The 13,646-nt window shown below is 44.4% G+C and overlaps 1 protein-coding gene across 3 annotated transcripts in view; it reads left to right on the top strand.

Annotated features, from left to right (window-relative positions):
* Positions 1-13,646, top strand: part of LOC144486727 (neprilysin-like) — a 215,739-nt gene that overhangs the window by 161,839 nt on the left and 40,254 nt on the right. For all 3 annotated transcript variants that reach the window (XR_013496332.1, XM_078204768.1, XM_078204757.1), the window contains 2 exons: positions 7,635-7,712; positions 9,739-9,842. Coding sequence is in view for 2 of the 3 variants with exons in the window: in XM_078204768.1 (XP_078060894.1) it covers positions 7,635-7,712; positions 9,739-9,842 (182 nt within the window). In the remaining variant the exon portion in view is untranslated. The remainder of the gene's footprint in view (positions 1-7,634; positions 7,713-9,738; positions 9,843-13,646) is intronic.

Here is a 13,646-nt window from a genome sequence, read left to right as displayed (position 1 = left end):
TTCCCTTTTCAAGTCGATATCCAATTTGCATTTAAAACGTATAATTGAATCTGCTCTTTCAGGCAGTGCGTTTCAGATCATTCCATTGAGCTGCAGTTAAAAAAAAAATCTCATCTCTTCTTGTACCAATTACCTTAAAAAATCAACTCCTTTTCCTAATGATCACTGACAGGGAACAAGGGATAACTATAAGGTTTAAACACTGTGAGGATGCTAAAACACCAATATCAGTGGAACAAGCGAGAAGGATTTATTAACACTGTCATTTGGAATTAAGTTCTACAATATTACCCTGGCTGCTTCAGCCGATACATTAGCTTGTTCAAAGTAAGCAGGTTGAAGTGTACATGAACCTGTTCTGTATAGTTCAAATAGATCTATCATTGCTGCTGATCTCTGTAGAAAAAGGCAGCATTCTTTTTGGAAATTGTATGTTGAAGAGTCATCCAAACAGGTTAGCGGAATGTTGGCCTTCATCGCAAGGTGGAATACGTAAAGGAGGAAGCGATACTTTGTTTGTACAGAGCCCTGGCCACACTCCATCTGGAATAAATGCATCCAGTTCAAGACACTACACTGGGACTGCTGCTCTTGGGATGAGTGTGCAGGCTGCCAGGTGCAAAGGTGGGCTGAGTGGAAAGCATGCCTCTGAGCTCCTGTCCTTTTCTTAGATTACTGGAGAAAAGATTAAGACATAAAAACAGCCCAGGCAGGCCCATGCTCCATCCATATCCCAATGGTCCTTTATAGCTCCTTTGCCAACTCAGGGCCAGCTGAATCTAACCATGACCCACCCACCAACCTTTTCCCTTCCACCTCCATGCCGAATCACCTGGTATCCTTTGATAGCTCATTGGCAGCTTGACAGTTCCTTGACATCATCCAATTGTCCAATGAGTTTATGTACTTTTTATGTACATTCATTTTTACTTTTAACAATCCCAAAGTATGCCTTACTCCTTCCAAATGTACCACATGGAAAGGGGTACCTTACCATGGCAAAGGATACGCTGGTTAAGCAAACAAATCCACCAAGCTCAGACCAATTCTTAGAATCCCTACAGTGCAGAAGGAGGCCATTCAGCCCACCGAGTCTGTTCCAACTCTCCAAAAGACCACTTTACCCAGGCCCACCCACCACCCTACCCTGTAACTCCATGCGTTTACTCCACTAATCCCCCTAACCTACACTCCTGGGGATACATGTACCTGGGACACATCTTACTTGGTCTAACCTGCACACTCCAGGTTTCATTATCCTGATCTATCAAATCCCCACTTCCGTGGAGGCAGATTGAAATGCCCAGCTGCCTCCGTAACCCAAACCCTAGCCAGGCTTCAGCCACACCATCATGAAGATCAGAAATGGTGTGTTCGGGGGCAGAACGTAGAAATTCTGGCAATATCCAGGATTTACCTGCAGTACAGGAGACGATAACCGAGATGTTTAAAAAGTTACAAAGATCTGCTAGGTTTATTCTCAAACAAATTATAAACATAGCAACATAGAAACTTGAAGCAGGAGTAGGCCATTCTGCCCTTTGAGCCTGTTCCACCATTCAGTACCCTGCATCCCAGGGTACTGAAAGAAATGTCAGAGGTAATAGCGGATGCATTAGTGGTTATTTATCAAAATTCGTTGGATTCTGGGGTAGTGCCAGGGAATTGGAAAATGGCTAATGTTACGCCGCTGTTTAAAAAAGGAAATAGATAAAAGTTGGGTAACTACAGGCCGGTTAGCTTAACGTCTGTAGTTGGGAAAATGCTGGAATCCATCATTAAAGAAGAAATAGCAGGCCATCTGGATAAGAATGGTTCGATTAAGCAGACGCAGCATGGATTCATGAGGGGAAAGTCGTGCTTGACGAACTTGTTGGATTTTTATGAAGATGTGACTAGTGCGGTTGACGGAGGGGAACCGGTGGATGCGGTGTTTTTGGATTTCCAAAAGGCGTTTGATAAGGTGCCTCGCAAAAGGTTGCTGAAGAAGATTGGGTCACACGGAGTTGGGGGTAGGGTGTTAGCGTGGATTGGGGATTGGCTATCCGACAGGAAGCAGAGAGTGGGAATAAATGCGTGCTTTTCTGGTTGGCAGATGGTAACTAGTGGCGTGCCGCAGGGATCGGTACTGGGGCCTCAACTATTTACCATTTATATAGACGATCTGGAGGAGGGGATTGAGTGTAGGGTAACAAAGTTTGCAGACGACACAAAGATAAGTGGAAAAGTGAATCGTATGGAGGGCGTAGAAGGTCTGCAGAGAGATTTGGACAGGCTGAGTGAGTGGGCGAGGATCTGGCAGATGGAGTATAACATTGACAAATGCGAGGTTATTCACTTTGGAGGAAATAATAGCAAATTGGATTATTATCTAAATGGAAAAAAATTACAACATGCTACTGGGCAAAGGGACCTGGGGGTCCTTGTGCATGAGACGCAAAAACCCAGTCTGCAGGTGCAACAGGTGATCAAGAAGGCAAATGGGATGTTGGCCTATATCGCAAGGGGGATAGAATATAAAAGCAGAGATGTCTTGCTGCATCTGTACAGGGCATTGGTGAGGTCGCAGCTAGAATACTGTGTGCAGTATTGGTCCCCTTATTTGCGGAAAGATATATTGGCCTTGGAGGGAGTGCAGAGAAGGTTCACCAGGTTGATACCAGAGATGAGGGGTGTTGATTATGAGGAGAGACTGAGCAGATTGGGTTTGTACTCGTTGGAATATAGAAGGCTGAGGGGGGATCTTATAGAGACCTATAAGATAATGAAGGGGCTGGATAGGATAGAGGTGGAGGGATTCTTTCCACTTAGAAAGGAAACTAGAACTAGAGGGCACAGCCTCAAAATAAAGGGGGGTCAGTTTAGGACAGAGTTGAGGAGGAACTTCTTCTCTCAGAGGGTGGTGAATCTCTGGAATTCTCTGCCCACTGAAGTGGTGGAGGCTACCTTGTTGAATATGTTTAAATCACGGATAGATGGATTCCTGATCGGTAAGGGAATTAGGGGTTATGGGGATCAGGCGGGTAAGTGGAACTGATCCACTTCAGATCAGCCATGATCTTATTGAATGGCCGGGCAGGCTCAAGGGGCTAGATGGCCTACTCCTGCTCCTATTTCTTATGTTCTTATGTTCATTTTGATCATGGCTGATCATCGAATTCAATATCCTGATCGCCCCTTCTCCCCATATCTCTTGATTCATTTAGCCCCAAGAGCTATATCTAATTTCTTCTTGAAATCAGACAACATTTTGGGCTCAGCTACATTCTGTGGTCATGAATTCCACACATTCACCACCCCCTGGGTGAAGAAATTTCTCCTCACCTCAGTTCTAAAAGGACCTCAAACTATGACCCCTAGTTCTGGATTCCCCCACCATTGGGAACATTCTTTCTGAATCTACCCTATCTAATGCTGTTGGAATTTTATAAGTTTCTATGAGACCCCCTCTCACTCTTCTAAACTCCAGTGATTATAATCGTAACCAACTTTATCTCTCCTCATATGATAGACCTGCCATTCCAGAATCAGCCTGGTAATCCTTCGCTGTACTCCCTCGAGAGCAATTAAACTCAGACACGCCTTGGCACTCCTTGAATTGCGATGGCTGTTTTGGGAGGCAGGTTTTTAAAATCTAAACTAAACTCAGATTCACTTTTCATTCATTCATTCATGACCACTTTATCCTGAATTCTGGCATTCCTTTAGTAAACATTTTTTTGAAAAGCAACAACTAAAAGTCTTTACCAATATCTCTGTCTTGGACGCCGTTTCCCCATATTGTAGAGACCATGACCTATTTTACACCTTTTATCTATTCCTCACATACTGAGAGAATGCTTTCCTGTTCCATGTTTAGATTCCAGCTCTGACTTCCTTGTGATCCCGCTTTGCATCCTTGCCATTCTGCTCATATTTGCAGTAAGAAGTCTCACAACACCAGGTTAAAATTCAACAGGTTTATTTGGAATAATGAGCTTTCGGAGCACTGCTCCTTCATCAGGTGAGTGGAAAGGTAGATTTCACAAACATATATAGGCAAAGACACAATTGCAAAATACTGGTTGGAATGTCAGTCTTTTCAAGGCAGCTTTCAAGACACACAACAACGCAGAATCGCCGAGCAGAAACTGATAGCCAAGTTCCGCATACATGAGAACAGCCTCAACCGGGATCTTGAGTTCATGTCACACTACATTTAACCCCCACCATTTGGCCTGGGATTGCAAAATCCGACAAACAGTCCTGGCTTGAGACAATTCACATCTCTTTAACCTATGATTATCCCTCTCTCCACTCGCACTGTCTGTACCTGTAAAGACCTGATTACCTGGAAAAACTTGCATTCCATCCATTAATTGAAACCTACCTCTCTACTCACCTGATGAAGGAGCAGCGCTTCTAAAGCTCGTGATTCCAAATAAACCTGTTGGACTTTAACCTGATGTTGTGAGACTTCTTACTGTGCCTACCCCAGTCCAACACCAGCATCTCCACATCAGGCTTGCATTAAGAGACTGTCGAGTTCTGCTCCTTTCTGGCACACTTTCTCTTATTCCCTTTTCCGAACCCATACATGCAGCGAATATACCTTGGAGCAGAGTTTGTTCTTGTGCAAAACACTTAAAATGTATGTGTGACATTCCTTTCGTTTGGGTCAGCTGTACATGAAACAAACCCACAGTGATTTGCGTGCCTTCTTTTATGACTTTAGCCTGTCTCTTACATGCAGCGAATATACCTTTAGGACAGATTGGTCCTGTACTAAACGCTGAAAATATAGGTGTTAAATTCCTTTCACTCAGCTCAGGTTACATGAAAATAACAGGCAGTGATTAGCTTTCTATTCTTCATACAAACACAGCACACTGTGAGAAAGTATGAGGAAGAGATTACCATCTGGGTATAAATCTAACAGAGAGAGAAACAGAGGGCAGTGTTCTCCCATTTTGAGACTAGGTGTGAAGATGGGTGACTCCAGTACTACCTGTCCTCCAGATCAGAATGACAGGACCCCACGCCAGATTCTGCACTTGCAAGCTCATTAATTCTGCACAAGTGAGTTCCTCTCCAACTCTGCTGATGGTCGGACAGCTGATTCATCTGATTCAAAGATCCTGGCACCATATTTAACGGCCAGTCCAGCATACTCATACCACCGTCTCCAGCTCACCTGACTGTGCAGACTGTCAGCAACCCAGAGGGAAAAGGCTCGCAGCCTCAAGAGGAAGTCTGTCTCTCAGTTCAGCCGCTGACCCCCAAGCCCATCACTGCCCAATGCCCCACTTGGGCCTCTATCCAGCGCACATGGAGTCTTCATCCACCCCCGACCAGTAGACCCCATTTATTTGTGAGCTTGTTGTGCAGGCCTGTCGGGGTCCAGCTTCCATTCCCTTGGTCTTCCTTTTGCCTTCCATTCTCTATCTTCTTCATCCACCTCTTTGCCCCTTTGATTGGCATTGTGAGCCCTCACCCTCCCCCCCCGCCACCACACAGATCTTCTTTTACATTGCCTCCCTTCTCTTTGTTGGGCCATACCTCCCTTACCTGCCAACCTCATCTCGCTAGAACCCTGAACGTTTGCAGCGGAGGCTGTTTGAGTCCCGCAGCTCAGTGCTATCCAGATAGACACTGCTGTGTGGCAGCAGGGACAAGGAGCCCCTGTGCTCCCCAACCCCTGGTGTAGTATTGATCTGCCTCGGTGACAGGAGGGTCCACCGGCACTGTGTTGCCCATGAAGACCAGTTTGGCATGGAGATGGATGGCAGGAACCATCTGCCTCAGCAGAATGATGAACAGTGCATCAACAGCAGAGTGGCACTATGGCAGAAGTTGCTGCACAATAGTGAGTTGTTGCAATCATCCCAAAATCTCTGGCGAATTGAGGGCTGCCTTGTGCACGCCACACCTTAGTAAATTTGTTTGACGCTGACGTAATCTCCCGCTGCTGTGATGCAAGAATGGAAGGCATGATGGGATTCATGCAGCTGTTTTAATGAGCATTCATGAGATGCAAATGAATGCAAATGATGTTTCCGCCACCTGGCAACAGGAAGAACAACCCACCATTAACGCACCATTAACCCGCCATTAACCCACCATTGGGAGAATTGCAACCAGATTTGACACAGGCGGCATGGTGGCACACAGTGGTTAGCACTGCTGCCTCACAGTGACAGGGACCCGGGTTCAATTCCCGGCTTGGGTCAGTGTGTGGAGTCTGCCCGCGTCTGCGCGGTTTTCCTCCGGGTGCTCCGGTTTCCTCCCACAGTCCAAAGATGTGCGGGTTAGGTGGATTGGCCAGGCTAAATTGACCCTAGTGTCCAGGGGATTAGCAGGGTAAATATGTGAGGTAACAGGATAAGGCCTGGGTGATATTGTCTTCGCATTCGGCTCGATGGGCCGAATGCACTGTAAGGAGTCTATTCTATGATACGCTGGCAGGTTTCCAACTTTTTGTCTCCTGCCAGATTCAGCTGTCCACCCACCACCAAACCCCCCGCTCCCCCTCGCCCCCAACCCCCAGGCAGATTGGGAGAACTCTGCCCAGAGTTAACATTTTATATTTGTGACCTTTTATCATATTCCCTTGCTGGAGCAGGAGATTTAACGGCTGCCTGTTAACTTCCTCTGCTAATCATCCAAGTCCCCAAACGCTCCTTCCAAATGAAACAAATGTTTCCTTGTAGTTCTTTTCGATGTAATATAATGCTTTGGCTGCTCTCAATGTGGCCTCTTCTACAGTGAAGAGACCAAATGTCGATGGGGTGACTGCTTTCTGGAACACCTCTGTTCAGTCCTTGAGCATGATCCTGAACTTCCTGCTGTTTGTCATTTCAATCCTCTCCGTTGCTTCCACTCCAACTTTTCTGACCTTGGCCCCATTTTGTTTCATGTTTTTTAGCTGGTTCTGTTTTTCTTCCCTCTTGTTTCCTTCTTAATCCTTTTACTTTGCATTTAAATGGCTGCTTACTTGCCATTCACACCTCGTCTACGCACCTCTGCTGTTTCTTTACTTGTCCCATTACCACCCATCACCCTTTAGAGTCCCAAGATATGTAGGTTGGGGGATTAATGGGGTAAAAATGTGAGGCTATGGGGATAGGGCCGAGGTAAAGTTTATTTATTAGTGTCACAAGTAGGTTTACACTAACACTGTAATGAAGCTACTGTGAAAATCCTCTAGTCGCCACACTCCGGCCTCTGTTCGGGTACACTGAGGAAGAATTTAGCACGGCCAATGCACTTAACCAGCACGTCTTTCAGACTGTGGGAGGAAACCCGAGCACCCGGAGGAAACCCACGCAGACAAGGGGAGAACGTGCAGACTCCGCACAGGCAGTGACCCAAGCCGGGAACCAAACCCGGCTCTTTAGCGCTGTGAGGCAGCAGTGCTAACCACTGTGCAACCATGCTGCTCTGTCAGAGAGGCAGTGTGGGCTCGATGGGCTGAATGGCCTCTTCTGCACTGTAGGATTTCTAAGATCTGAAACGTTTTTTTCCTTTCTGCGCACATTCTGCCAAAACCTGCTGAATGTTCCCAGCATCTTCTATGCTTACTTCCAGCATCTGCTGTATTTTGATTTTGTCCCAGTTGATTTAGAGATGCTATAACATGAGCTGCTTGTTTCTAGGCTCGAGCGATCAGACAGAAAATTGGATATCCACCAGACATCAAGGATGATGCCAAACTGAATGCTGAGTACACAGGGGTAAGTGACTACTGTCGTCTTGGGTTCATTTGGTGTTAGTCATCTCGCCTGCAAACTCACAGAGGCTGAATTCCTCCTCATATCAATTCCCTACAAAATGTTTTGAATTTCCATAATGGAATTGGCAATCATCATGGTAAATGTTAGTGTTTCCCAGCCACCCCAGGTTTGGGCCGGGAGGGAAACTGAAATGTTAGAAACCAAAAACAGTAACCCAATCCACCTCAAACACATCCATCTCAGATTTCATTGCAGGCAGCATTGGAAACAACCAGCCAATCAGCTGTCAAAAGATAATCTGCTTATTACAACAATTTAAGGAATTTATTTTAACTGTTTTGATTTTTAACTCACGCTCACTGGTTTTCCCAGATCTCAGCTACTCACCCAGTGAAGATCTGTAAAACCTGCCAACCAAAGAGATTAAGCAGTCGTCCCGAGATTGTGTCGTCAGGCCATTTAGGTCAGATGAAACTGTGAGAGATTTCTAGAAGCCCCGTTTCAAATGTTGCTAGGGTGAACTGGATTTTCAAGTAGGTAACAAGTGAATGGAAAGGACACGCGCAGAATTGGGATCTCCATGGATCAAATGTCAGTTAAACCCAGGACCATCATAAACTCAAACCCTATGCTTGTTGCTGGTGAGGTCCTGTGTTTCGTGAAGCAGGACTCCTGGAACGAACTGATGATTGTTGGTGAGACACTGAATGCTCTTCCCATTTTGCAGGAGATACAATTTCTGTCCTTGCATTCCAACTGTAATTAAATAATGTTTGGGGCGGGGGGTGGAAATCATGTTAATATTCATTTCCTCATCCATTGTTGTATAGCAGCTGAGCTCAAACCATTCTGTCAAACGATCCCGTGAGTAAAGTAAGAACTTACAGAAATATAGCACCTTTCACCTCTTTACAATGTCCCAAAGTGCTACATAGCCAATTGAGTACATTGGATATATCAAGGTCCCACAGTGAGATAAATGAGATGTCTGGTTTTGTTTAGTTGAGATTGAGTAAAGGGTGCCACATTTTAAATAGAGATAGATGGCAGTGGAAAGGATTGGCACATGGGCTACAATTCTGTAGGGGTTGGTAATTAGAATCTAGTAAGAAGTTTAACAACACCAGGTTAAAGTCCAACAGGTTTATTTGGTAGCAAAAGCCACACAAGCTTTCGGAGCTCCAAGCCCCTTCTTCAGGTGAGAAGAAGGGGCTTGGAGCTCCGAAAGCTTGTGTGGCTTTTGCTACCAAATAAACCTGTTGGACTTTAACCTGGTGTTGTTAAACTTCTTACTGTGTTTACCCCAGTCCAACGTCGGCATCTCCACAATTAGAATCTCGGCAATGGTCATTCACCAAGTGTGACTATACACAGTGTATATTAATAGGCTATCTGACAGTGGGGGCCATTACACCTTCTATCATGTGGCTAGTCACCTTGACTAATAAAAAAGAAAAATAAATACTTGAATTTATATAACATCTCTCACCACCACCAGACATCTCAAAGCACAATACAGCCATTGAGGTACCTCTTGAGGTGAAGTATAGTCACTGTGGTAATATAGGAAACACAACAGCCAATTTGCACACAGCAAGCTGCCACAAAACAGCAATATGATTACGGCCAGATAACCTGGTTTTGTTAGATTGGTTGAGGGATAAATATTGGCCAGAACACTAGGGACACTCTACATCAATTATTTGAGATTCTTCCAGATTAAATGTTACATTGTTCCTTCCTTTTGATCCATAAATCTCTAGTTTTATTTCCAGTGCTTCACCAGTGTTGCCAATGCCTTTAGCTGTTTGAACATTAAGCTCTGAAATTACTGCCATTAACCTCTCCACCTCTCTCTCCTTCTCTATAATTGGGCACGGTTGTTTTGTATATGCGCTATAATGCGTTCATGCTGGAAAATTGCTAACAACAAACCAGCATCCTATCCACTGTGTAAATAGAGAGCTTGTTTAAAGGGTATCTGAATGGAGGCGCATGATAATTGTTTTGTGTCTTTTTCATTCAGTTGCATTTTATTATCGATGAATATTTCATGAACCTTCTTCAAAATATGCAATCGAGACAGAAGAAGAGTTTGAAAAAACTCAAAGAAAAGGTTAACAAAGAAGTGTAAGTATTCTTTTGTTACTTTCCTGTGCATTTTTTGCCATTTCTAAGCACAAGTATTTGTTGTCTACCCCAGATGATGGCCTAGTTGTATTATCACTAGACTATTAGTCCAGAAACTCAGCTAATGTTCTGGGGACCTGGGTTCGAATCCCACCACGGCAGATGAGGTAATTTGAATACAATTTTTAAAAATCTGGAATTATAAGTCTAATGATGATCATGAAACCATTGTCGATTGTCAGAAAAACCCATCTGGTACACTAATGCCCTTTAGGGAAGGACATCTGCTATCTTCACCTGGTCTGGCCGACATATGACTCCAGAGCCACAGCAATGTGGTTGACTCACAACTGCCCTGAGGCAATTAGGGATGGGCAATAAATGCTGGCCAGCCAGCGACGCCCATGTCCCACAAATGAATGAAAAAAATACACCAGTGGCGGGAGGCTTGATCACCAGATGTAGGGTGAGGTGAGATGAGGAGAATTTATTTCTTATGCATTTGATTTGACTGGAACACAGTCTGAAAGCAACAGGATCAATAGTAAAAGGGAATTGAATAAATACTTGATGGGAAATATTTGCCGGGTAATGGAGAAAAAGCAGGAGAGTGGGGCTAATTGGATACATCTACCAAAGAGTCTTTGACACAATAAGCTAATGGTCGCCTAATGAGCTGTATCATTCTATGATATATTTCTACACATTAGCCCAGAGGAAAGCCATTCTTTGATAAATAATTCTTCTCTGTGTTGGGTAGCCATCGATAATGGCTGCCAGCCATTGAGGAAGGATGTTCTTGCTCTCGAGGGAGTGCAGCAAAGGTTTACCAGGCTGATTCCGGGGACGGCAGGATTGAAGTATGAGGAGGGATTGACTAGGTTAGGATAGTTTTCACTGGATTCAGACGAATGAGGGGGGTCTCATAGAGGCTTACAAACTTCTAACAGGACTAGACAGGGTAGATGCAGGGAGGATGTTCCCGATGGCAGGGGAGTCCAGAACCAGAGTCCAGTACAGGAATGAGATAGAGAATCTGGTGAACTGGTGTGGCAACATTAATCTCTCCCTCAATGTCAACAAAATGAAGGCGATTGTCATCGACTTCAGGAAACGTAATGGAGAACATGCCCCTGTCTTCATTAATGGGGACAAAGTAGAAAGGATCGAGAGCTTCAAGTTTCTAGGTGTCCAGATCACCAACAACCTGTCCTGGTCCCCCCATGCCGACACTATAGTTAAGAAAGCCCACCAACGTCTCTACTTTCTCAGAAGGCTAAGGAAATTTGGCATGTCAGCAACGACTCTCACCAACTTTTACAGATGCACCATAGAAAGCATTCTTTCTGGTTGTATCACAGCTTGGTATGGCTCCTGCTCTGCCCAACACCGCAAGAAAGTACAAAAGGTCGTGAATGTAGCCCAATCCATCACGCAAACCAGCCTGCCATCCATTGACTTTGTCTACACTTCCCGCTGCCTCAGCAAAGCAGCCAGCATAATTAAGGACCCCAAGCCCCCAGACATTCGCTCTTCCACCTTCTTCCTTCGGGAAAAAGATACAAAAGTCTGAGGTCACGTACCGACCGACTCAAGAACAGCTTCTTCCCTGCTACTGTCAGACTTTTGAATGGACCTACCTTGCATTAAGTTGATCTTTCTCCACACCCTAGCTATAACTGTAACACTACATTCTGCACTCTCTCATTTCCTTCTCGATGAACGGTATGTTTTGTCTGTTTCTGTGTAGCGCGCAAGAAACAATACTATTCACTGTATGCTAATACACATGACAATAATAAATCAAATAAAATAAGATCAAAAATAAAAAACCAAGGGTCACGTTCTGAGGATTCGGGGTAGACCATTTAGGATGGAGATGAGGAGACATTTCTTCACCCAAAGAGTGGTGAGCCTGTGGAATTCATTACCACAGGAAGTAGTTGATGCCAAAACATTGAATGTATTAAAGAGGCGGCTGGATATAGCACTTCGGGGTGAATGGGATCAAAGGTGATGGGGAGAAAGCAGGATTAGGCTATTGAGTTGGATGATCAGCCATGATTGTGATGAATAGCAGAGCAGGCTCAAAGGGCCAAATGGCCTCCTCCTGCTCCTATCTTCTATGTTTCTATGTTCCTATCCCATTCTTTCTTTGTTCACTCATAGTGCTTTGATCAGTGTTTGAGCTTTCTGCTCAAGATGATAGATGTTCCGATCTGCACTCCCTCGTATTCCCATGATATGGCATACTGTACGACTCAAATTCATTCTTTCTAAAGATTTCAGAATTAGAAGGAAAGACTTTCCCAATACTGAAATCTTGGCAAAGGATGAATTTCAGACTTTTGAAGCCCAAGTTTGAGGTCACCAGTCCACCAGTTTTTGTTTACGTCAACATTACAGAGAGGAACGGGAAGTTTTGGTTAAGGAGCTCATCCTCTTCACAACTACGGGTTGGATTTTATCACCTCGCTCGGGTGAGATCGTAAAATCCCACCCCAGGCCAACGGAGATTTCTGTTCCGTGAGCCCCGCCTGCCCTGATTCTGGTAATTCCGGTAATTCCCGAGGTGGTAAAATCCCGGCCCATGGGTCTGACTCATATCCGCTCACCCTGTTCCAATATCCCTTTCTCCCCTTTTCTTTCAACTCCTCATTAAGCTGTTCTCAGATGTTTCAATCACTAGCTAACCATAATAAAAGTTACTGAAAATCTGAAATTAAAACAGAAAATGCTGGAAAATCTCAGCATTTGTGGAGAGAGAAACAGAATTAACGTTTCAAGTCTGGACGACTCTTCTTCAAGACAAATGGGCTGGAATTTTCTAAGTTTATACGAAAATAATCAAATAATGGGGTTCATGGAGAATTGCCTCCTCAACTTGCCCCATTCTTTCAAGATGGCGGCCCTCAAGCTATAGCTATCCAATTGCGCCTTCTTTTCCAATGGAATGAAAAGTCTATGTTCCTTGGTCGACAATAACTACCTCCCTTACCACATATTAAAGGGCAGAAGGCATGCTATATAAAAAAAACATTGGCCAGACCATACCTGATGTACTGTGAGCAGTTTTGGTCAACACTTCATAGGAAGGCCTTATTATCCTTGGAAAGAGAGTGGTGTAAACCTATCGGAATGATAGCTGGATTCCATGGGGCAAATGATGAGGAGCGGTTATACAATCTAAGCTTGTCTTCATTGGAATTTAGAAGGATAAGGCATGATTTCATCAAAATTATTAAAATATAAAGGGACACCGATAGGGGAGGTGGAGAGAAAGTGTTCCTACTGGTTAGACAGTAAAGGCCTTTTAGGAAATAAATGAGGAAACATGTCTTCACACACATAGTGGTAGGAGTTTGGAACACTTCCACAGACAATTGATGCTTAATCAACTGTTAATTTTAAATCTCAGATCAGTAGCCTTTCAATAACCAAAAATATTTGAGACAAAGGTGGGTATATGTTGATGTCCTTGGGATGGGATGATTGGACCCCAACAACCACAACCTTCTTCCTTTGTGCTGGGTCTGGCCACATCCTGTGGTGAGTTTTCCTGCTGATTCCTATAGACTTCAGTTTTATCAGAGTTGCATTTTACATATCTTCAGCCATGGTAATGCCATTAAATAGCCAGGAATGGTGGTTAGATTTTCTCTTTTTGGAGATAGACATTTGTGTCTCTTGTGTGGCGTGCATGATACTTGTCACTTAACAACCCAAGCCTAAATGTGGTCGCGGTCTCGTTGCATAGGGGCTTCATTATCTGAGGAGATGCAAATGGTGCTGAACATTGTGCAT

The sequence above is a fragment of the Mustelus asterias genome, chromosome 3 (genome assembly GCF_964213995.1).
Source record: "Mustelus asterias chromosome 3, sMusAst1.hap1.1, whole genome shotgun sequence".
In the NCBI taxonomy this organism is placed as follows: domain Eukaryota; kingdom Metazoa; phylum Chordata; class Chondrichthyes; order Carcharhiniformes; family Triakidae; genus Mustelus; species Mustelus asterias.
This window is presented reverse-complemented; position numbering and strand designations above follow the sequence as displayed.